General features: G+C 39.8%; 1 protein-coding gene across 1 annotated transcript in view; it reads right to left on the minus strand.

Moving 5' to 3' along the window:
* Positions 1–24601, minus strand: part of LOC133560660 (voltage-dependent T-type calcium channel subunit alpha-1H-like) — a 190098-nt gene that overhangs the window by 22459 nt on the left and 143038 nt on the right. The window contains exons 23-30 of the mRNA XM_061913434.1: positions 19650–19775; positions 17756–17845; positions 17302–17494; positions 10155–10306; positions 9973–10082; positions 9767–9900; positions 9564–9634; positions 3848–3926 (exon numbers count right to left, since the gene is read on the minus strand). Coding sequence (XP_061769418.1) covers positions 3848–3926; positions 9564–9634; positions 9767–9900; positions 9973–10082; positions 10155–10306; positions 17302–17494; positions 17756–17845; positions 19650–19775 — 955 coding nt within the window. The remainder of the gene's footprint in view (positions 1–3847; positions 3927–9563; positions 9635–9766; positions 9901–9972; positions 10083–10154; positions 10307–17301; positions 17495–17755; positions 17846–19649; positions 19776–24601) is intronic.

Below are 24601 nucleotides of genomic sequence, written 5' to 3' on the forward strand. Positions count from 1 at the left end.
CATGTGGGCAGTTTTTTTTTACTTCAAAATTGCTCAAAAAAGTACAATCAACAGATAAAGTTTATCTAGAGCAGGGGTCCCCAAACTACAGCCCGTGGGCAGGATCCGGCCCACCAGCTTCCAAAATCCAGCCCGCGGGAAGTCCCAGGTTTAAAAAAATAAAATAAAAAAATTAATTATATATATACATATATATATATATATATATATATATATATATATATATATATGTAGGTGTGGGAAAAATCACAAGACTACTTCATCTCTACAGAACTGTTTCATGAGGGGTTCCCTCAATCATCAGGAGATTTTTTTTAATTTTTATATATATATATATATACGGTGGAAGAGGGGTTAGTGCGTCTGCCTCACAATACGAAGTTCCTGCAGTCCTGGGTTCAAATCCAGGCTCGGGATCTTTCTGTGTGGAGTTTGCATGTTCTCCCCGTGAATGCGTGGGTTCCCTCCGGGTACTCCGGCTTCCTCCCACTTCCAAAGACATGCACCTGGGGATAGGTTGATTGGCAACACTAAATTGGCCCTAGTGTGTGAATGTGAGTGTGAATGTTGTCTGTCTATCTGTGTTGGCCCTGCGATGAGATGGCGACTTGTCCAGGGTGTACCCTGCCTTCCGCCCGATTGTAGCTGAGATAGGCGCCAGCGCCCCCCGCAACCCCGAAAGGGAATAAGCGGTAGAAAATGGATGGATGGATGGATGGATGGATATATATATATATATATATGTTTATTTATTTATGTATTTATTTTTTTATTCTTCTTATTTTATTTTAAATCCGTCCTTTCTTATCCATCTTCTACTGCTTGTTACTTTTGGTGTCTCCTCGCCGCTCGGGCAAATCATATTGTCTAAAAATGCATTTTCCCATTGATAATGTGACATAATCGCGCTTGGTCTAATAATATATATATATATATATATATATATATATATATATATATATATATATATATATATATATATATATATATATATATATATATACATACACACACACACACAGCCCGGACCCCGACCAATTTTTTTTAACCCAATGCGGCCCCCGAGTCAAAAAGGTTGGAGACCCCTGATCTAAAGATTTAGGCATTGAAAGTAAAAATAATATATATTGATATTTGACTTAATTTTAATCTTATGAGTGAATGCCTTTTAAAAATAGTGTTGCAAAAAGCATACAAAGTAGAATAAAATAGCAAACAGGAGGAATGTAACCAGAAAATGTTGCAATATTTACACTAATAACACAAAGCTGCCATGTGGGCAGTTTTTTTTTACTTCAAAATTGCTCAAAAAAAGTACAATCAACAGATAAAGTTCGTCTAGAGCAGGGGTCCCCAAACTACAGATCCGGCCCACCAGCTTCCAAAATCCGGCCCACGGAAAGTCCCAAGTTAAGAAAAAAAAACAAAAAACTAATAATACATTTTATATATATATATATATACTTTTTTTTTTCTTTTATTATTATTTTTTTTAAATCAGTCCTTTCTAATCCATTTTCTACTGCTTGTTACTCTTAGTGTCTCCCTGTCGCTCAGGCAAATCATATTGTCTAAAAATGCATTTTCCCATCGATAACGTGACATAATCGCGCTTGGACTAATAATATACACACACACACACACACAGCCTGGACCCCGACCAATTTTTTTTAACCCAATGCGGCCCCCGAGTCAAAAGGTTTGGGGACCCCTGCTCTAAAGATTTAGGCGTTGAAAGTAAAAATAATATATATTGATATTTGACTTATTTTTAATCTTATGAGTGAGTGCCTTATTGGGTCCTTTAGTCTAAAGACCAAACAGTCACTGTGCAAAAAATAGTAATGAATTAAAAGCAAAGTTGGTATAAATTATTTTGATATTTAAATCTCCCATTTTTTCACATCGAATATTCCTCTTTGAATATTTTTTGGGTGAAAAATATAGTATATTTAATTTTTTGGCCAATTTAATGTACATTGGCAAAAAACAAAATAAAAAAAAATTAAAATAAAATAAAATATATAATATTCCCCCCTCTACCCCCCAAAAAAATGTATATTTCCTGCTGGATCTACTCTCTATTTAGTTCTGCAGCTGTTAGATCAAGAGTGATGGGTCAAATGCAGAGAATAATTTCGCCACACGTAGTTTGTGTGTGACAATCATTGGTACTTTAACTTGAACTTAACATATGCTGTAATATTGTACATGGTAATTGGGATGTGTTATCAATTGTATATATTATATAAAAATACAATGGTAAAAATAAATGATAAATGGGTTATACTTGTACAGCACTTTTCTACCTTCAAGGTACTCAAAGCACTTTGACACTATTTCCACATTTACCCATTCACACACACATTCACACACTGATGGAGGGAGCTGCCATGCAAGGCTTTAACCACGACCCATCAGGAGCACGGGTGAAGTGTCTTGCTCAAGAACACAACGGATGTGACGAGGTTGGTAGTGGGTGGGAATCGAACCAGGAACCCTCAGGTTGCTGGCACTGCCACTGTCCCAACGGCGCCATGCCGTCCCCAAATAGAATATGATAATTTGATATATCAGTATATATTTTATACTGTATATATGATATGTACATATTACATATATGTTATATTTTATATTGCTACTATGGTACATTTTTAATCTACTTTATAGATTTTGTTTTCGCCCTCTGTTTGTGCCCCTGTGTGCATTATCCTTTCCATCCATTGTTACTGAGCTACTGTGTGGAACAATTTACCTTGTGGATCAATAAAGTTTGTCTAAGTCTAAGTCCATAAAAAACAGGATTTGTATTGACGAAAAGGGCAAAAAAAAACCATACAAAAAATGTAACTACAGATTGTATGACTTATTTTTAAAATTTTTATGATTGAGACCCTTTTGGGTCCCTGGGAATTTTAGTGTGATGATTTTTTTTATATGACCATTGTGGTTGTTCAAAATATATTAATCAATTACAAGGAAAAGTAAAAGACAGGTTGTTTATTGTTTATATATTGAAGGCTGTCACATCAAATATTGCACTTTGTATATTTTTGTTGAGGAAAATATTGCATAATTTTGTGTTATTTTTTTAAACCGTCATAACTCAAAAAAATAATCATTAATAAAAAGCATTGTTGTTATGAATTATTGACCTATTCAATGCTCTAAGTACGTCACATCAAATATTGCACTTTGTATATTTTTGTTGAGGAAAATATTGCGTAATTTTGTGTTATTTTTTAAACTGTCATAACTCAAAAAATAATCATGAATAAAAAGCAATGTTGTTATAAATTATTGACCTATTTAAGGATCTAAATACATCAAATTAAATATTTTGAGGGAGAAAAATTACATTTTTGATTTTTGCTATTAAAACAGTGTTCTCTTTGACAAAAAAGGGTTAAAAAAAACTTTAAAAAAAAAAGTTAACTTTATGTCAACGGCTAGATCTAAAGTTGATAGATATTTCATTGTTTATTTCTGATTATTTTTTTAGCACTTTAATGACTGAGAGCCTTTATTGAGGGGCCCCCCTCAATATTGGTCCCTTATTGTTTTCAAAACGACAAATAGTCTAATTGGCCCCCGCCATCTTTTATTGTTCATTGAGCGGCCCTCGGTGGAAAAAGTTTGGACACCCCTGGTGTGAAAGGAGGACGCATGTGGGAATACGACAGAGTGAAAAATGGACATAATTAATGCATAAACATGTATGCGGGTTACGCAAGCTGCTGGCTTTTCACGCACGCACACACACACACACACACACGCACGCACACACACACACACACACAGTTTAAAGACATGCACATTCCGTACATGCATGTGCACACACACTAACCCAGTTTTCCAAAGAGCTCAACTCCCAGAGCTGCATAGATGAAGAACAGCAACATGAAGAGCAGACCCAGATTCCCCACCTAGACGGACACATATACATACACACATACATATATACAGCATGATACACACATAAAGACACACATGGAAAGAGAGAGAGAGACAAACAAAAAGAGGCCGCAGGCCCGCTAAGCTTTATTGATGCTCCCACTTAAGAATCCCGAAGATATCTGGCGCTCATTTGTTCTGATAACAAAGGAAGTGAGAGCGGCGGCGTGACTTCACTTCGCCTCCTTGCCGTGTTCGCCCTGATGCCCCAATAGATGATTTACAAGCATACTGATGAGGTCATACGCGCTTCCTTTGTTTGTTTGCTGCTGCTGCACGACATCTGCATAGCAACCACGCCTATGGATGCTGGAGGATTTCATGTTATGTCGAAAATGAAACAAAAAAAAAAACATTAAGTCAAAGGCTGCAATGTGTAATTTGATTTGAAATTAACTTTGAGTTATATTATGTTGCTTTGATTAAATGTTTAATAAAAATGTATCAAATTGGGACTGCGTGTAGTGCACAAACTTTTAAATAGGCACTGATCAAATCTTGCCGCCAAAAAGTGGCTTCCAAATGTAAAAATGTACTATGTAAAAATGTTTAAACATTTTTTTGTAGATTTTATTGTGAAAACCTGGCAGCTCAGTCGCCAGAAATGTACTGTAAAATCATCAGTGGTACCATTTGTCCATTAAAGGCCTACTGAAACCCACTACTACCCACCACGCAGTCTGATAGTTTATATATCAATGATGAAATATTAACATTGCAACACATGCCAATACGGCCTTTTTAGTTTAGTAAATTGCAATTTTACATTTCCGGCGGAGTTTATTGTTGAAAACGTCGCGGAATGATGACGCGTGCATGTGACGTCACGGACTGAAAGGAAATATTAGCGCTGCACCACTCGAGGCTAAAAGTCGTCTGCTTTAAACGCATAATTACACAGTATTTTGGACATCTGTGTTGCTGAATCTTTTGCAATTTGTTCAATTAATAATGGAGAAGTCAAAGTAGAAAGATGGAGTTGTGGAAGCTTTAGCCTTTAGCCACACAAACACATGGTGATTCCCTGTTTAAAATTCCCGGGAGTGAAGCTTTATTTTGGATCAGAGCGGTCAAGCGAACATGGTTCCCGACCAAATGTCAACCAGCAGTTTTCGGTGAGAAAATTGTGGTAAAAAGTCGCCTCTTGAGATCAGCTTCCCTCAGACACTGGCGTCAAGACACCCGTGGACCCACCCCTCCGACTATCAGGTACTGTTAAACTCACTAAAACACTAGCAACACAATAGAAAGATAAGGGATTTCCCAGAATTATCCTAGTAAATGTGTCTAAAAACATCTGAATCCGTCCCGATGCAATCGCCATTTTTTTTTAAACTTGATTTTATTTTATTATTTTTTTTTTTTCTAGTCCTTCGCTATCAATATCCTCAAACACGAATCTTTCATCCTCGCTCAAATTAATGGGGAAATTGTCATTTTCTCGGTCCGAATAGCTCTTGCTGCTGGAGGCTCCCATTAAAAACAACGAGGAGCCCTCACACTTGTGACGTCATCGTCTGCTACTTCCGGTAAAGGCAAGGCTTTTTTATCAGCACCAAAAGTCGCAAACTTTATCGTCGATGTTCTCTACTAAATCCTTTCAGCAAAATTATGGCAATATCGCGAAATGATCAAGTATGACACAGAATGGACCTGCTATCCCCGTTTGAATAAGAAAATCTCATTTCAGTAGGCCTTTAAAGAGTAGAGCAGTCCAAAAATGGCTTTTTAGCCCATATTCGATATTGTCCAACTCCTTAATACCGATTCCGATATCAACTCATACCGATATATACAGTCATGGAATTAACACTTTATGCCTACAGTATTTTTCGGATTATAAATCGCACCGGAGTATAAGTCGCACCTGCCGAAAATGCATAATGAAGAAGGGAAAAAACATATATAAGTCGCACTGGAGAATAAGTCGCATTTTTGGGGGAAATTTATTTGATAAAATCCAACACCAAGAATAGACATTTGAAAGGCAATTTAAAATAAATAAAGAATAGTGAACAACAGGCTGAATAAGTGTACGTTATATGAGGCATAAATAACCAACTGAGAAGGTGCCTGGTATGTTAACGTAACATATTATGGTAAGAGTCATTTAAATAACTATAACATATAGAACATGCTATACGTTTACCAAACAATCTGTCACTCCTAATCGATAAATCCCATGAAATCTTCTTCCTCGATGTCGCTTCTAAAAAACTCTGCCAACTCCAAAGGTATGCGCCGCTTCCTTTTGTCATTTTCTGCTGCATATTTCACTACGTCCAGCTTGTAATCTGCAGTACATTATTTCCCTTTCGGTCCAATTTTTGTTCAGCCCTTCTCAGTTTTTATAAGTTACTGCCAACGATGAAATTATCCATTTCAATAGCCATGGCAGTAGCATATAACTTATAGCAGTTAGCATCCCATGACCCACAATGCACTTCTGCCTTTAATACTTACAGTATTAACACTTTTTAGGGCGCAACAAAAGACTACATTTAGCAAAGAATGAACTGACTAGCCAACAGGCAATTAATTATACACTCAGCAAAACTGATTCTTGTATACTCAGAGGAAGTGTTTTTACGGTGCGTTCAAGGACTGCTTAACAGAGTAGGACACCACAACGCCCGGCAGAAAAAAACAGTGAGTCATAAAAAACACAAAACATGCAAAATGTGGGACTTTCTAACAATGGGTCTATTTGTTTTGGTTATTAAAAAAAAAGCAATAATGCCAAGGAGAAGCCGTACAGACTAGTGGATAAGATGAAAGTGCAACATCGTTAAGTCAAGAACAGGAAGAGCTGCACTTCATCCAGTAGGGGCACTTTCAATTACTGAAAATAATAACAAGAAGACATAAATAATATTTCAGACTTTGTCGGCAGCATTTTACTTCCCTAAAAAAGACCAGCCGTAAGTCATGGGTGTCCAAAGTGAAGAACGAGGACAATATTCTAGAAATTAAAATTAATGAAATATTTTATTATATTTTAAACACATTCACTTTTATTGTTTACATAATATATTATATTGACCCCTGGTCATGGACATCTTTAATGCAGAAAATGTTCAGAGTGTTTTTTACTTTGCAGACATCCAACAAATAAAAAGCCGCTTTGACTATGAATGTGTTTGGACTATTAATAATTGTAGACTTCATACTTTTCAAACAACTTAAAATACTTCCAGCCTAAATTCTCTTGGGAACCCTAAGGGAGCTCAGTCAACATTTGTCAACAAAATATTTTTTTTCCCACTCGTACACAAATAGATACTCGCCACTCTTCTAGCCCCGTTCTACACGCCGACATCACAACACGACGCAGAAAATGCTGCTGACATAACGTGACACTTGTACATTTTCTATAACACAATATCTACAACACAATAGCTTTCTCCATACCACAACAACGATAACACAATAACTATATATAACACTATAACTATAACGCAATAGCTATACCTATAACACAACAACAGTGATACAATCCTACAGACCAAGTATATATACCACAATAACTATATTTATAAAACAATAACTAAATCTATAAAACAATAACTCTAACACAATACCTACATCATGTGACAAAATACATATAACACTATAGCTATATGTATAACACAACAATAACTTGTTTATTATTACAAATAATGCATATGTTCCTTGACTGCACTTAAATGTAGAATACATGTGGAATATATTTATATTATTCATATATTATATATTATATATATAATATATGTTGTATATTATTTGTTATTATTATTGTCTATTGTAAGCGAACTGTGGTGCTGATTTTCCCCCAGGGATCAATAAAGAACTTTCTATTCTATTCTATTAAAAAGCTTTGACTAGAGTTTTTTTTTTAGCATTCGGTTCTTTAAAAGGCGCTCCTGTCATTTAGAGGATAGTTTTTGCTGCGGATTCCAACATACAGCACCAAACTACTGTAAAATATAAGATCTTCGACTCATGTTTTTACGGAAGATTGCAAAAAACAGCAATATAATTTCAGCATCTGGCATTTTTGCTGTAAGTTCTTAAAAACAATAGTACGCTTCTGTCACATAGAGGATCTTCGATCAGGCTTTTGCAGTTGGTGCCTAACTATATGTCACAAAGGATTATAGACTTTTTTGCATAAGATTCCAACAAATGGTATACACCTATTTATTATAGAGGTTCTTTTACTTGCATTTTTACCAGTTAACCCTTAAAACGTTATGAGTCCTCCTGTCACAGCGAGGATCTGTGTTTTATCAGTCGATTCCTACAAACAGCATTTGACTAGCATTTCTGCAGTTGGTCCTTAAAAACAGCTGTGCACTTGGTTCCGTAGACAATCTTAGACTAGAGGTTTTTTTGCATCTTTAAATGCTCCTGTCATGAAAAGGATTTTTTTTTCAACAGATTCCAACAAACAGCAGCAAACCTTTGTCATATATAGGATTTTTGACTCATGTTTTTTACGAAAAAATGGCAAAAAACAGCATAAAAATGTTCAGGATCTGGCATTTTTGCTGAAGGTTCTTAAAAACAATAGTACGCTTCTGTCAGATGGAGGATCTTTGACCAGTTGGTGCCTAAATATATGACACAAAGGATTATAGACTTTTTTGCATTGGATTCCAACTAATGGCATCAAACTATTATGTAGGATCTTTCACTTGCTTTTTTAGCAGTTAACCCTTAAAACGTTATGAGTCCTCCTGTCACAGTGAGGATCTGTGACTTGTGTTTTTCAGTCGATTCCTACAAACAGCATTTGACTAGCATTTTTGCAGTTGGTCCTTAAAAAGAGCTGTGCACTTGGTCCCGTCGATGATCGTTGACTAGAGTTTTTTTTTACATTAGGTTCTTTAAAGGCACACCTGTCATTTAGAGTATATTTGTTTGCAGCAGATTCCAACAAACAGCAGCAAACTTTTGTCATATATAGGATTTTTGACATAGTCGATCCCTACAAACAGCAGAGCACTCCTGTCATAGAAATATCTTTGACTTGTGTTTCTCCAGTCGATTCCTACAAACAGCATTTGACTAAGATTTCAGCAGTTGGTCCTTAAAAACAGCTGTACACTTGGTGCCGTAGACAATCTTTGACTAGAGTTTTTTTTTATCGCATTATTAAATACGCTCCTGTCATTTAGAGGATTTTGCAGCAGGATTTTGCAGCAGATTACAACAAACAGCAGCAAACTTTTGTCATGTATAAGATTGTTTTTACGAAAAATTGCAACAAACAGCAAAAAAAATTTCAGGATCTGGCATTTTTGCTGAAGGTTCTTAAAAACAATCGTACACTTTTGTCACATAGGGGATTTTTGACCAGTTGGTGCCTAACTATATGACACAAAGGATTATATATGTTTTTGCATAAGATTCCAACTAATGGCATCAAACTATTTACTATGAAGGATCTTTTACTTGCATTTTTACCAGATAGCCCTTAAACATTATGAGTCCTCCTGTCATACGAAAGATTTTTGACGAGTGTTTTTTGCAGGAAGTTCCAATAAAACGCGTAGCATATCGAGGATCTTGGTACAGCGACCAAACGTTCCTCGGAATGCGTACCTGATGTTTCCCCTCGGCCTTACCTGAGGCAGCGCTTGAATGACCGTGTCCAGCAGCGCCCTCATCCCGGTGGCCATCTTCAGCAGCTTCAGCACTAAAACACACGCACACACACACACACACACACACACACACACGCACACACACACACACACACACACACACACACACACACACGGCAAGTGTCGACACGCGGCTGCAGCGTTTTTCTCGACGTGCGCCGTACCTCGGGTGATCCTCAACACTCTCATGATGCGTATGATGGTGGGGTTGATGGGCAGCGAGGCGTTCAGGTCGATTTCCTCCAGCGTGATTCCCATGATGGACAGCAGCACGATGGCCAGGTCCAGCTGGTTCCACCTGCGCACGTCGGTCGGCGTCAAAGACGGCGAAGTGAAAAGAAAAAAAAGAGGTCAAAGGTCATGCGCGCACCTCTCTTTGAAAAAGCGACGAAGGCCTAAGGCGATCAGCTTCAGGACGGCCTCGATGACGAACACCACCGTGAAGACGTAATTGCAGTACTTGAGTATGTCCACCAGGTACTGCGGAGGACGCACAAAAAAACATGTGAAGGACTCGCGTCCGGGCAAAGGACAGCCGGTTGCTACGGTTACCTGAGGCTGGTTGTAGTGCTCCATGCTCATGGTGAGGAGGTTGGTGAAGATGATGATGGTGATGAAGAGGTCCAGGTAGTGGCTGGTGCACACGCTGTGGATGGACCGGCGCAGTGGCGAGTAGTCGGCGTAGTAGGGCTTCTCCAGCGCCTCTGCGAGAAAAAGCAGGACCCTTTTAAGCACTCTTGTCTCGCAGGACCACTAAGTAGCCAACTTAGGCGACGCCCACAAGCGCTTTATTGTGACATATTTAAGACAAATACAAGCAGTTTTTTGTGTCTTTGGAGTTTCACTGCGGAGTCACATGTGCCTACAAAACAACACATAGTTATGTGTACCTGTAAACTTGTACAGAACCTAAAAACTCAGTGTCAAAACAAAGCAATGTGTACTAAGTGTCATGTCTTTGTGATCATGTTCTGTTTTGTCTTTGACTCCATTAGTTCCTGTTTTGGCGCACCCTGGTGTGTTTTGTCACCATGCCTACCAATTAGTTTTCACCTGTCATGTCACGCACCTGCTTCATTTGGACTCATGCACCTGTTAATCATTTAAGCCTGTAGTTGCCAGGCAGTCAGCCTGGCGACATCACCTCCTACACACCCATGTTATATCCATGCCGATGCTCCATGCTCTTTTTTGGTCCAAAAAAGTTTTTCATGCCATAGTTTGTAATATTTGTTTTAGGTTCATAGTTCTCACATTGTGCAAGTTTTGTTTTCAGAGCCAAGTTTTTGTACCTCCTCTGTACCCTTTTTTGAGTTAAGATTAAAATATGTCATTACCTTTACTTTGTATCCGATCCAGTCGCTTTGCACCACGGGAAAACAAACCACCCCAAATTCCAAGTTATGACACTAAGGCAGGGGTTGGCAACCCGCGGCTCTTTGATCACTCTAATGTGGCTCAACCGCATACTTGCCGACCCCCCGCCCCCCGATTTTTCCAGAAGCTTTCCAGATTTCAGTGCCTCTCCCAGGGCAAACATTCTCCGATTTTTACCCGGACAACAATATTGATAGCGTGCCGTAATGGCAATTTCTTTCACACTTACTGAAACATGTCGTTGCGCCTGCTTTTACACATCGCTATCTACGTGCCGGTCGGTCACATGTTATATGCAACCTTTGTTATCACACGAAAGTGACTGAAGGCATACTTGTTCAACAGCCATACAGGTTACACTGAGGGTTGTGATATAAACAACTTTAACACTTTTACTAATATGCGCCACACTGTGAACCCACACCATACAAGAATGACAAACACATTTCGGGAGAAAATCCGCACTGTAACACAACATAAACACAACAGAACGAATACCCAGAATCCCATGCGTCCCTAACTCTTCTGGGCTACATTATACACCCCGCCCACCTCAACAAACGCACAGAGGGGGGGGTTGGTGGTAGCGGGGTGTATAATGTAGCCCGGAAGAGTTAGGGATGCATGGGATTCTGGGTATTTGTTCTGTTGTGTTTATGTTGTGTTACAGTGCGGATTTTCTCCCGAAATGTGTTTGTCATTCTTGTATGGTGTGGGTTCACAGTGTGGTGGAGAACATGCAAACTCCAAAAAGATCCCGAGCCCGGGATTAAAACCCAGGACTACTCAGGACATTCGTATTGTGAGGTACATGAACTAACCCCTGTACCACCGTGCTGCCTGGTACCGCATTCCTGTTGTTTACCCACAAAAGTAGGTGTCCACTGCGGAGTCATTTGTGCCTGCAAAACCACTTTGGAGCAGTGCATATATCTTGACACATACAGATGAATAAATAAACATTCACTTAGGGGGTGAAAACATTCTATCCCCAAGAAAAATGCAACTGTGAGAGAGCTCCCAACAGCTAATTTAACGCGCCGTAAATAACTTTTTAGACACATGCAGATAAAATAATAAACATTAACTCCAAGCGGGGTGTGGAAAAAAAATCTGTCCCCCTAGGGGGTCTAGGCAGAAACTAATTGAGAACCACTTGTAAATGCATGTGTCCCCACAGAGTTGCGTGTACCCACAGAACAATGTACAGCGTACCCCTAAAAATAGGCGTCCCCGGAGTACAGCGTACCGACAAAGTAACGTGAGTATTGTGTGCGTAGAAAACAAGCTGTCCCCACAGAGTAATGTGTCTCTAGAAATATTTGTTATGTAAGTAAGTGTTATGTGTCTCCACACTGCATGGACAATTATAACAATCTCACACGTACACATAAGGCGAACAATACAAGTCATGTGAAAGGGACAAAAAAAAAAAAAGATCCAGCATGTAAAGAAGGCAAAGAGGCTGATGAGAGGCGAGTGTGTGTTAAAAAGTCCCACCTCATGAATTCCTCCCTATCCATCACAGACACGCACACACTGCATGTCCCCTCAAGGTGTCTTTGGGCCAAAGTCTCCCGCTGCTGCAGACGTTTGTGACAGCGGAGGACAGAGAGGGACGGATACGAGGTGAGGAGACGCTCGTGTGTACTACAGGACGAGCCAGGAGGAGAGGGCCGTGTTTAGCTTACAGAATCAAATATGTAACAACAAGTTTCCTCCCACTTCCAAAGACATGCACCTGGGGATAAGTTGATTGGCAACACTAAATTGGCCATAGTGTGTGAATGTGAGTGTGAATGTTGTCTGTCTATCTGTGTTGGTCCTGTGATGAGTTGGCGACTTGTCCAGGGTGTACCCCGCCTTCCGCCCGATTGTAGCTGAGATAGGCGCCAGCGCCCCCCGCGACCCCAAAGGGAATAAGCGGTAGAAAATGGATGGATGGAAGTTTCCAGTCTTCAAATGACTACCGTATTTTTCGGACTATAAGTCGCAGTTTTTTTTTCATGGTTTGGCCGGGGGTGCGACTTATACTCAGGAGCGACTTATGTGTGAAATTGTTAACACATTACCGTAAAATATCAAATAATATTATTTAGCTTATTCACGTAAGAGACTAGACCAGGGGTCGGGAACCTTTTTGGCTGAGAGAGCCGAGAATCCAAATATTTTAAAATGTATTTCCGTAAGAGCCATATAAAAATGTTTTCAACACTGAACAACTAAATGTGTGCATTTTTAAGTAAGACCAATATTTCTAGAGTATAATAGGTCTCTTATTCTTTGTAATAACATTGTTATTCTGAAGCTAACTGTGGAGGGGGCGTGGCCTGCAGGCCTGCAGCGAAGCAGGGTGTTGCCAGGATTGGCCTCGAAATCAGTGACAGATGCGTAGATGGCCCACCTTTGCCTTGTTATCTAATCACCTGTCGCTCTGTTATAAGCAGCAGCCAGGAGGAGAGACGGGGTTGGGGATGGAGCCAGAGCGCGAGCGAGAACGAAAGAGGAAAAGACAATTGCTAGGAAGCAACTGAGAGACTTATTGAGAAGTAAAACAATATTGTAACCCTGAAACAGGCTCTCATGTCGGTGCTTGGTGGTCTGAAGAACCTCCAAGAGGGCAAGCCCCAAACTAACTAATAATAAATACATAACTTCTTACCATTAACGCAACTTCTTGAACAGGTGCGGTAGGAAACGGATGGATGGATTCAAAAGGCATGAGAATGTTTTATATTTTGAACGTTATTTTTAACACTGTGAATACAAGTGGAGGGCTTTACGGTGGAAGAGGGGTTAGTGCGTCTGCCTCACAATACGAAGTTCCTGCAGTCCTGGGTTCAAATCCAGGCTCGGGATCTTTCTGTGTGGAGTTTGCATGTTCTCCCCGTGAATGCGTGGGTTCCCTCCGGGTACTCCGGCTTCCTCCCACCTCCAAGGACATGCACCTGGGGATAGGTTGATTGGCAACACTAAATTGTCCCTAGTGTGTGAATGTGAGTGTGAATGTTGTCTGTCTATCTGTGTTGGCCCTGCGATGAGGTGGCGACTTGTCCAGTGTGTACCCCGCCTTCTGCCCGATTGTAGCTGAGATAGGCGCCAGCGACCCCGAAAGGGAATAAGCGGTAGAAAATGGATGGATGGATGTGACTTATACTCCAGTGCGACTTATTTTTTATCATCATTTTTTTAAAATATTAAAAAGAGTTACTGTTTAAAAGATCTCATAATGTAAAAAAAAAAAAAAAACTAATTAAAAGGTTGTAAAGAGTTCTTTTCTGCTCAAACTGTTAAAATATTTGATTAATAATTAATAACTCCTACATTGTAGAAATTCACTTACCACGAACCAATTAACAGAAATAAACAAGGGCTTACAGTATAATAAAGCTTTTAAAGTCATCAATTATAAGTATCAATATAAGGATAAGCGGTAGATTATCCTTAAAATAATAATTTATAATAGTAATTTTTTTTCATCATGAAAGGCCAATTTAAATTTTTGTGGGGCGTTATAGCTCGGTTGGTAAAGTGGCCGTGCCAGCAACTTGAGGTTCCAGGTTTGATCCTTGCTTCCGCCATCTTAGTCACTGCCGTTGTGTCTTTGGGCAAGGCACTTTTTGTCCACAAAATACCACCTCAGAAAACACTTGGCTCTCCAAGTACCTCTAATAACCAACATTAAAATACAGTTTGGGGGTGGTATAGCTCCGTTGGTAGAGTGGCCATGCCAGCAACTTGAGGGTTCCAGGTTCAAGCCCCGCTTCCGCCATCTTAGTCACTGCCGTTGTGTCCTTGGGCAAGACACTTTACCCACCTGCTGCCAGTGCCACCCACACTGGTTTAAATGTAACTTAGATATTGGGTTTCACTATGTAAACGTGCTTTGAGTTACTAGAGAAAAGCGCTATATAAATATAATTAAATTCACTTCACTAGAAAATGGATGGATGGAAAATGTCATTGACCACAACTAAATAAAAAAAACACTTGGCATTTTATTCTACAAATGTACGAAGCCTGTTCATAAAATTTTACTGGGCTATTTATTTATCTTTGAATGTATTCATTCAATTTGTAGAATATTTTATTTAGAACTGCTCTCTATTGTCACACCTATGGAACATGTTTTGTTTTGTCATGTTATGTTTTGATTTTGGACATTCAGTCACGTTTTGCACTTCCTGGTTTTGTTTGTTTCCATGCCAACCTATTAGTTTCCACCTGGTCCCCTTAAGTCGCGCCCCGATCCTCAGCATCTCACACCTGTTTTCTATTACCACAGCCAGTACTTGAATAATTTGCTTTCTGTTCATCATTCTGGGAACTTTGCTATTTGCATTCTGCTTCATGCCTTCACGATTTCCTGCTACGCACCCTGCTATCCATGCCCCTTGTTTCGGTCACAGTAAATGTTTTTGTTTTAGTTGTTCATAGGTCTGCCACAGTGCAAGTTACATTTATAGTTTATCGTCTTTCATGCCATCGAGCAGGTGTTTTGTTTTCCTGTTTGTATTTTTGTGGCCAAGTTTTGTACCTCTTTGTGAGCGCCCTTATTTTGATTATTTTTGTATTTAGTATTCAAATAAATAAATGATAAATGGGTTGTACTTGTATAGCGCTTTTCTACCTTCAAGGTACTCAAAGCGCTTTGACACTACTTCCACATTTACCCATTCACACACACATTCACACACTGATGGAGGGAGCTGCCATGCAAGGCGCTAACCAGCACCCATCAGGAGCAAGGGTGAAGTGTCTTGCTCAGGACACAACATACGTGACGAGGTTGGTTCTAGGTGGGATTTGAACCAGTGACCCTCGGGTTGCGCACGGCCACTCTACCACTCCGCCACGCCGTCCCTATTCATTCTGGGAACTTTGCTATTTGCATTCTGCTTCATGCCTTAACGATTACCTGCTACGCACCCTGCTATCCATGCCCCTTGTTTCGGTCACAGTAAGTGTTTTTGTTTTAGTTGTTCATAGTTCTGCCACAGTGCAAGTTTAAGTGTATAGTTTATCGTCTTTCATGCCATCGAGCAGGTGTTTTGTTTTCCTGTTTGTATTTTTGTAGCCAAGTTTTGTACCTCTTTGTGAGCGCCCTTAGTTCGATTATTTTTGTATTTAGTATTCAAATAAACCATGTACTTACACTCTCGTTTGGCTCGTCCCGTATCCTCTCCGCATCGAAGGAGTAAACCAAATCCAAGTCCAAGCCTGACATCTATTTTTACAATTATTTTATTAATAATCATGAAAAATATAAAAAATAGTGTAAATGTGATTATGCGGGTGTTATTGCATGTTTAGAAGGTCTCATGATGAAAAAAAACATAGTTAGAAGGTCATAAACAGTTTTTTATGCTCTAGCTATTGAAATATGCGATTTATAATAGAAAATACCTACTTTGCGGGAATTATTTTACCAGAGTCAAAGCGCCACCGTCCTATTTATATTCGCACATTTTGTATATTTTGGATGTGTTAAAGGGGCTTCACGGTGGAAGAGGGGTTAGTGCGTCTGCCTCACAATACGAAGGTCCTGCAGTCCTGGGTTCAAATCCAGGCTCGGGATCTTTCTGTGTGGAGTTTGCTTCCTCCCACTTCCGAAGACATGCACCTGGGGATAGGTTGATTGGCAACACTAAATTGGCCCTAGTGTGTGAATGTGAGTGTGAATGTTGTCTGTCTATCTGTGTTGGCCCTGCGATGAGGTGGTGACGTGTCCAGGGTGTACGCCGCCTTCCGCCCGATTGTAGCTGAGATAGGCGCCAGCGCCCCCCGCGACCCCGAAAGGGAATAAGCGGTAGAAAATGGATGGATGGATGTGTTAAAGCAGTGGTCGCCAACCAATGGCTCGATTGGTACCGGGCCGCAGAAGAATTTTTCATAATTGTTATTTATTAATTAATTTATTTATTTATTATTAAATCAACATAAAAAAACACAACATACACTTAAAATTAGTGCACCAACCCAAAAAAACTCAATTTTTCATGACAAAAAAATTAAAATAAAATTAAATTAAAAAAATAATTCTGCGGCCCGGCACCAATCGAGCCGTTGGTTGAGAACCACTGCTTTAACACATCCAAAAATGTGCAAATATAAAGAGGACAGTGGCGCTTTGACTGGACAAATTATCAAGCGTTGACCGGTCCGCAGCTACAAAAAGGTTGGGGACCACTGTGTTAAAGTACGCTCACACCAATGAACAGCGATAAACGAGAGGTTATTGTTGATGTTTACTATTGTGGTGCATCATACTGTGGGTAATATCCCTAACGATGCGTTGTACTGTTAACGACGTCGCACTTACTCCTCCTCCTCTTCTCCAGACGCTTTTGCCGCTTCTCCTCCCTCAGCCGCGCCTCCTCCTCCTCCTGCTGCTGGCGACACTTGTGGAAGTTCTCCACGACCACGCCCACAAACATGTTCAGCACGAAGAAGCTGACGATGAGGAGGAAGGAGATGAAGAAGAGCAGCATCCAGGGGTTGTTGTTTCTGATTGGCTGCGGCGGAGAGAGGGCAGAGAAAGCCAGAATTTAGGAGCGCAAAGGAAAGTGATGACAAAGAGGAGGAAGGAGAAGAAGACAATGCTCGTCCTGAGTCAGCAAAGGAACCGCCAGCGCTGTCACCTCACATCTTATTTATCGTCTGGCCTCTCCTCTCCTGAAATATCACCCTTTCTTCTCTCGGGAACAAACAATATCACAGAGTGCCTGGCAGAATATGCAACATCGTCCCAATTATTCAAGCGCGAGTGGACCGACCTGCTGGTCCACGCCGACCGCGTCCAGGCCGTCGTACATGATGCTGACCCAGCCGTCCTTGCATGACAGCACGAAGAGAGACATCAGCGCCTGCGGGGCAGATATTCTGACATCAGAGGAGGCTTTGTAGCTTGTCAGGTGTCAGTCTGCGACTCTCTCATACCTCACCTTCCTCACATTTGCATTTCAAAAAATGGCAACACTCCCAGGGAAGTAAGGGATTCTCACACTCATTTTTAACCTCATTTCTTCCTCCGTGCGATGTACAAAAATTGGTGTCACAAAAGTGGCTGATTTCCCTTTGATGACAACAAGCCTAACAAGCCTATTTGTCATAATATTTACTCAAATGTGGATGTTTTACCGGCAGAGATGTCCTTTCCACGCATCTGAGTTTTGCTTGAATCATGCGTGTCGGGCTGCAGCTGTTGATTATTTTAGTAATCAATAATCTCAACCTTTTTTCAGTGATGTACCCCCTGTGAACATGTTTTTAATTCAAGTACCCCCTAATCAGAGCAAAGCATTTTTGGTTGAAAAAAGAGATAAAGAAGTAAATTACAACGCTATGTCATCAGTTTCTGATTTATTAAATTGTATAAGAGTGCAAAATATTGCTCATTTGTAGTGGTCTTTCTTGAACTATTTGGAAAAAATATATATAAAAATAACTAAAAACTTGTTGAAAAATAAACAAGTGATTCAATTATAAATAAATATTTCTACACATAGAAGTAATCATCAACTTAAAGTGCCCTCTTTGGGGATTGTAATAGAGATCCACCTGGATTCATGAACTTAATTCTAAACATTTCATCACAAAAAAAATAAGTATTTAACATCAATATTTATGGAACATGTCCACAAAAAAATCTAGCTGTCAACACTGAATATTGCATTAATGCATTTCTTTTCACAGTTTATGAACTTACATTAATATTTTGTTGAAGTATTATTAAATAATTATATTTATAAAGGATTTTTGAATTGTTGCTATTTTTAGAATATTTTCAAAAAATCTCACGTACCCCTTGGCATACCTTCAAGTACCCCCATTTGAGAACCAGTGGATTAGATCACTAGATAGATCCCGGGAGGCACAAAGCATTGAAACAACGTTGAGAATGTGTTGAATTAGGTCCTGACGTTGAGCAACTCAAACACAACGTGGAAACAACATGCTTTTTGACGACGTTTAATCAATGTTGGGTCATGACGATGATTATGACCATTGAATTTTGGTCATTTCCCAAATAACATTCTACAACATAAATCTAACGTTGAAACAACATGTTTTTTAACGTTTATTCAATGTCAGGTTGTGACATTGATTTAAGCATTGAAATTTGGTAATTTCCCAACCAACAACACGGATCCAACGTTGGACATCAATGTTGTCTTAATGTACAAATACGATGGATGGATGGATCTTTATTGTCATTGCACAAGTACAACAACATTTTGTATAACAATTTTGCAACGTTTTTTTAAAGGACATTTATGTAAAATCAACGTTGTATCAATGTCTTGTGCCTGCTGGGATGGATGAATAAATGGACGGACGGAAGGACGGACAGACAGACAGACAGACAGACAGACAGACAGACAGACAGACACACATTTAAAGTTTCCTGCCACTCCGTGTAGTTTTGAATTGCATAATTTTTTTTATTACTTACAGTCATTGAAGGATTAATTGAAGATTTGTTCTAAAGGAACAATTGATTAATGGTTGCAGCCCTACATATGTGACATGAACAGTACCTAAGTAAGTCAAGAAAAAGTAGATCAAAGGACAAAATACAGGAACTTCCAGGGGAAATGAGAGGGTTGACAGTACCGTGTGTGTGTATGTGTTTGTGTTTGTGTGTGTGTGCGTGTGTGTGACACAAACCTGTCCCAGGTTGTCGAAGTTGTACTTCCGCCGAAGCCAGCGGTATCCTGCATCCCGACACTGAGTTTTGTTGGTGATGTTTGTCACGTTGAAGCCTTCGCAGTAGAAGAACTTCCCTTTGAACAGCTATTCCAAAAACACGTACACATTAAAATGATATAGAAAGTACATTTAGTTGTACTTCAGAGTAGTCTGTGTACAGCTTGTGCAGGGTCTAATTGTGTCTTATACTTGTGTCTTGCCTGCCGTCCAGCAAGGCGGTGGTGTGCACGAGTGCTGCCGGCACTCGGGGAGCTGTGGTTCATTGAGGCAAACTATGTTCCATGTTTAAGATGGCGTGGTTGTTATCTACTGAAGCATTGCCTTAATCCTCTTGGGCAACTGATGATAAACTGTCAGGCTTGGATTAAGGAGTGGACTCAGATGCAGAGATCAGGTTCTTAGTAAAGCTTTTATTTTGAAAAACTCCTAAACCTCCAGAGCCAGAGTAATACGCATCCTATGAATAAACTAAAACTGTCAGCGAAAAAAGTTGCAAAAAGGATCAACCGAAAATCACTCTTAAAAAGGAGGAAAATACCAACAAAAAGACGAACTATAATTAGTGTCGTATCTGCTATGAAAAATTAACATAAAACGCTCCAACAGGAGGAACAACAAAAATGACTATATAAAAATTTCTACTCTAATAAAGGTAAACAAAAAAATCACTCAAAAACTTTGAGGAAGAAAAGGTTATTAGAAAAAAATCTAAACACACCACTTCGGTTGAACAAAGATTACAAAAGTCGCTCTGAGGAGGAGAAAAAGTAAAATTCAAAATGAAAGCGTGGGATTCTTTGTTCCAAGGGAGTAGATGTGGGAAGAGGCAAGGCATGGACACGAACATGAACATGAACTTGGACGCTAGACAGACACGAAAGCTCCAGACGATCTGGCACAAAACAAGGGGAGGCATGAGCTTATATGGAACATGAGGGTAATGGGAAACAGGTGGAAACAATCAAGGGTCAGGGATGACGTCAGAATGGTGACACAAGAGGAAAGGCCCGTGATCTGAAACAAGAGGAGTTGCTTTTCAAAATAAAACATGCAAATCACAAGACAGAAAAAAACTAAGACAAGACTTCCCTCACCGTGGTGTGACACAGACACACTGGAATGCTGTTCAACCCCTCCATGATGACATGTGAGACTAGCGCTGTCCTATCCAATCATTCAGCTCCAGTCAAGACTAGAGCTGTCCTATCTGGTTTTTTAGTTGTAAGCAGAATAGAGCTGCCTTCACCAGTCATTCAGCTTAAGTCAGACTCGAGCTGTCCTACCTTGTATTTTAGCACCTGTCAGACTAGAGCTGTCCAAACCAGTCTTTATGTCAAAGTGGAGCTGTCTTTTCTAGTCGTGGTGCTCTAGTCAGAATAGAGCTGTCCTAACCAGTCTCTGATGTCTAGTCAGAGTTAATCTGAGCTCTAGTCATACTCGACCTGTCCTAACCAGTCATTGAGCTCAATCCAAGATATAGCTGTCCTAACAAATTTTAGAGCTCAAGTCAGACTACAGCTGTCCTACTTGGTCTTTGAGCTCGAGTCAGAATATGGCTGTCCTAAGCAAAATGAGACCTTGAGTCAGAGTAGAGCTGTCCTACCTAGTCTTTGAGCTCTAATCAGACTAGAACTGTCCTTACCAGAATCTGACCTTGAGTCAAAGTACAGCTGTTCTAACCAGTATTTGAGTGAAACTAGACCTGTCATAACTTGTCTTTGCGCTTTAGTTAGAATTGATCTGTCCTATTTAGTCTTAAAGCTGACTAGATCTGTCCTAACCAGTATTTGGGTTCAAGTCCGACTACAACTGTCCTACTTGGTCTTTGAGCTCCAGTCAGAATAGGGCTGTCCTAACCAAAATGAGAAATCGAGTCAGAGTAGAGCTGTCCTATCTAGTCTTTGAGCTCTAATCAGACTAGACTTGTGCTTACCAGTATTTGACCTTCAGTGAAAGTACAGCTGTTCTAACTAGTATTTGAGCACTAACCCATCTTTGAGCTATAGTCAAAATACACCTGTCCTATTTAGTCTTTGAGCTGACTATTCAGAATACGACTGTACTATCTAGTCTTTGTATTATAGTCAGACTTGAGTGGCTTTATCTGGTCTTCGAGCTATAGTCAGAATACATCCGTCCTATTTAGTCTTAGAGCTGACTAGATCGGTCCTAAGCAGTATTTGGGCTCTATTCAGAATATGACTGTACTATCTAGTCTTTGTACTATAGTCAGACTTGAGTGGCTTTATCTGGTCTTCGAGCAATAGTCAGAATACATCCGTCCTATTTAGTCTTAGAGCTGACTAGATCGGTCCTAAGCAGTATTTGGGCTCTATTCAGAATATGACTGTACTATCTAGTCTTTGAACTATAGTCAGACTCGAGCGGCTGTATCTGGTCTTGGACCTCTAGTCAGAACACATCTGTCCTACTTAGTCTTAAGAGCTACATTCAAACTAGTGCTGCCCTAACCAGTATTTAGGCTCTTTTCAGAATACGACTGTTTTATATAGTCTTTGAACTCTCGTCAGACTACAGCCATCCAATCCAGTCTTTGAGCTCAAGTGAGACCAGCGCTTTCCTATCTAGTCTTTGAGCGTGAACCAATAAAGCCTGCTCGGATGAGAGTTTTAAAATCTATCTGCGTTGATTCGACGCCCTGAGAAGTCAAGAAGAAAAATGGAGGCTCATGCTCTGCTTGCACAGCACATATTAGAATTCATCTCTCCACGCAATTAACCGCAGCTCGCCAGCGCCGGCAGCACTCGTGCAACCCTGGATGTGCACAATAGAACCACCGTGCTGTCGGCAAGACACGATTATTTTACTAATTGGGCACCAGTGGCTGTGTGTTAAGTGTGTTGACTCCTTTTCAGTGAACTGTAAATCTATCCTGCTATACAAGATCAACACTGACTAGAAATGAGGACTCAGTCAGGGCACAGAAAAGGAAAATTGATAAAAGCCCCAAGCTCACTGTGAAATTTACAAAAAAAAAAGTTAAATGTGTTCAAACAGACTCTGCGTAGAACAAGGGAATGTATTTTTCTGAAATAATCAAACTCTGGTGTCCTGTTTTCTACAGTAAACAGGTTAAAACAAACCCTCCAGTTTCACTTTCCTAAAACAAATGAGTTTGCAATATTCATTCAAAGTTCAAGGTATGAAAATGCAATCATTCCTGGAAACCAAATAGCTATTCTGCAGCCAGCTAGTCGAGAGCTGGCACCTTTCACTACTGTCAAGAGCTGCGTTTTCATTAACCTTAGAAAGCGCAAAACTTAAATATCGCAACTAAAAACTGACGATGGCTCTTCTGAGGAACATTGGAAAATAAAAATAATAAAACTTGTAAAATAGTAAGAATCATGAAGTGGTGATAAAGAATACAATACAAGTAACACATATGAAGATTAATATATCTCGGACCTTATCCAAATTTACATTCCTGCGCACGCTCTGAGGTCCGAGAGCCAGTTCCAGCTCGTGGTGCCCAAGACCAGACTTAAGACCAGGGGAGACAGGGCCTTCTCTGTGGTCGGCCCTAAGCTCTGGAACACTCTGCCGCTCCATGTTCAAACTGCTTCCACAGTGGAGTGTTTTAAGTCTCGTCTTAAGACCCACTTTTATTCTTTGGCTTTTAACACTACCTGAGTTGTGTGGTCCTCTGTTCTCTGTTGTCCTCTGTGTTTTTTATACACTTTGATTTCTATTTTACTGTTTTAATTGATTTTACCCTTTAAAATAGTTTTTATAAATGGGTTTTACTTGTATAGCGCTTTTCTACCTTCAAGGTACTCAAAGCGCTTTGACACTACTTCCACATTCACACACACATTCACACACTGATGGAGGGAGCTGCCATGCAAGGCGCTAACCAGCACCCATCAGGAGCAAGGGTGAAGTGTCTTGCTCAGGACACAACGGACGTGACGAGGTGGGGATTGAACCAGGGACCCTCGGGTTGCGCACGGCCACTCTACTACTGCGCCAAGCCGTCCCTATGTTATGTTATGTTTATGTTGTGTAACGATGTGGATGTTCTCCCGAAATGTGTTTGTCATTCCTGTTTGGTGTGGGTTCACAGTCTGGCACATATTTGTAACAGTGTCAAAGTTCTTCCTACGGCCACCCTCAGTGTGACGTGTGTAGCTGTTGATCAAATATATTTTAAAATACCACACTTGCGTTCTGCATCATACAACTGGGCTTGCACGCTGTCAATTCAGAATGTAGGGGGCGGCATAGGCAGTGCCGTTATGACACTCCCTGAATATTGATGATCTTTTAGATGCAGACAGTTTTAATCATATTTGTTTTTATTGGTTTTATATTTATTATTTTTTGTTTGTTTGTTTTTATTCAGTCATTGGTGGAGCATAATATATATATATATATATATATACTTTTATTTTATTTTATTTTATTTATTTATTTATTTATTTTTTTTTACAATTGTTTTTAACATGGCTGTGCAGCACTTTGGAAACGTTATTGTTGTTTAAATGTGCTATATAAATAAAGTGGATTGGATTGGATTGGATAAAACAATGTTATACACTAAATAAATAAAGAGAACTAAATAAAATCTTGCATAACTAATAGGATAAAAAGTAAAATACAAATGACTTCAATGACATAATTAATATCAGATAAAAGCCAAATCAAAAAGCTGGGTCTTAAGTCTGCTCTTAAAAACATCAACGTTCTCCGCAGCCCTGAGGTCCTCCGGCCAGCTGTTCCATAGAAAGGGGCCATAATGGTGGAAAAATGCTATCCCGTGACTTTGTGTCCTGACTTTTGGAATAATTAGGAGATAAGTGCCAGAGGATCTCAGGGCCCGGAGAAGGCTCATAGGGTAAAAGCAAATCTGAAAGATAAGAAGGCCCAATACCATAAAAAAAACATTT

Source organism: Nerophis ophidion, linkage group LG01 (genome assembly GCF_033978795.1).
Source record: "Nerophis ophidion isolate RoL-2023_Sa linkage group LG01, RoL_Noph_v1.0, whole genome shotgun sequence".
In the NCBI taxonomy this organism is placed as follows: Eukaryota; Metazoa; Chordata; class Actinopteri; order Syngnathiformes; family Syngnathidae; genus Nerophis; species Nerophis ophidion.